At 32.8% G+C, this 1,428-nt stretch overlaps 1 protein-coding gene across 1 annotated transcript; it reads right to left on the bottom strand.

Annotated features, from left to right (window-relative positions):
* Positions 1–203: 203 nt before the first annotated feature.
* GO595_001861 (Integrase core domain containing protein) lies at positions 204–1,049 on the bottom strand (the record flags this gene model as incomplete). Its single annotated transcript, XM_067914706.1, has 1 exon — positions 204–1,049. One exon carries the CDS (start codon positions 1,047–1,049, stop codon positions 204–206), a length of 846 nt encoding a protein of 281 aa, XP_067777971.1.
* Between the last annotated feature and the right edge of the window lie 379 nt (positions 1,050–1,428).

Below are 1,428 nucleotides of genomic sequence, written 5' to 3'. Positions count from 1 at the left end.
TATAATTTCTTAATAATTTGTAGAAAATTTATTAACAGTCATCATAAAAAAAATTAAACCTTTCGGTTGATTCAATATGGTGGATTGAATGGTTTTGTTTGACCATCAACAGTCCACATTCAGGGAATTGTAGGGTTCCAGTGGTTTCCTTGATTGTATCGCTGAATAAGAGTCATGTGGGTTTTTCTTCCTTCGACGGTTATTTAAGGGAGACCCATATGCGGCATATCGTTGTAGACCGTTACCCAATTTCTTAATTCTTCAGGTGTCGTACAGTTATCCGCTGTACTCCAAAACTGTTCGCATTTGCCGTTTTGCTGGGGATTCTTTACTTGTGTTAGAACAATTTTTATCCCATTGGTATCACAAAATTCTTTAAAATGACCTTTAAATTCAGTACCATTATCGGTCCATATACAATATGGACGGTTATGATATTGAATTGCGATTTCGAGAACGGTTTTAAGAACGTCGGAATCTTTTGTTGGAATCAATTCATGATGAACAACATACCTTGAATAGTCATCAATAAATGCTATAAGATATTGACCATCAAAGTGGTGAAGGTCCGTATGCCATATTAAATCGGGGTTATCGGCTTCGTATCGGCACCGTTGTTTTTGAGGAACTTGACTCGGTTTTGTATATTTCAAAAGAGAATTACTCTTTAAGGTCTTATATACCATATTATGAGTAATCTTTTTGAATAATTGGTTATTTAGAGCTTTTGCAACGAGTTGTTCATAAATTTTGGTTGCTCCCATTCCCGATTCTTTTTGCACCGATAGTATCGTTCCTCTAAACTGCTCCAAGATAACGGTCTCTCTTCTTCCTCTTCGGAAATCGACTTTTAGCCCCAGTTTTTCGAAACCTCTTTTAATAGCTCCTGGGCTAACAATTTGTGTACTTATGCGCGTGAACCCTGACCTGTCCTTTTGTACTATTTTGGCATTTTTGGAGGCTTCCATTAATGTCATAACTCCGTTTTCGATGTCAACGGCAGTTTGAATGAGCCAATCAAATTGCATTGCTTTTCTTCCAGCTTTCATATTTATAAATGATTGTAGAATATATTTATTATTAATATTGAAATATTTTCTATTTATTAAAATTTTGATGTGAATTTCGATTTATTTTTATTTTTCAATACTTTATACCGAAATTGAATAATTTCGAATGTTTTCTGTCCAGCTGGTAAACAACAAAAATTCATATTATTTTGCCACTTTTCTTCATCGGTAACCCCCGACCATTTAACTGCTTAATTCCCACTTTTTGAATACTTTACACAGAAATTGAATAATTTCGAATCTTTTCCGTCCACAACAATATTAGATAAAAAGTAATTATTTAAAAAAAAAAAAAAAAAAAATCATATTAACATATATCAAATAAACTCGAAATGATTTAAAAACATCATAATAGTTT

The sequence above is a fragment of the Histomonas meleagridis genome (assembly GCF_020186115.1).
Source record: "Histomonas meleagridis strain 2922-C6/04-10x chromosome Unknown contig_158, whole genome shotgun sequence".
NCBI classification, from domain to species: Eukaryota; Parabasalia; order Tritrichomonadida; family Dientamoebidae; genus Histomonas; species Histomonas meleagridis.
This window is presented reverse-complemented; position numbering and strand designations above follow the sequence as displayed.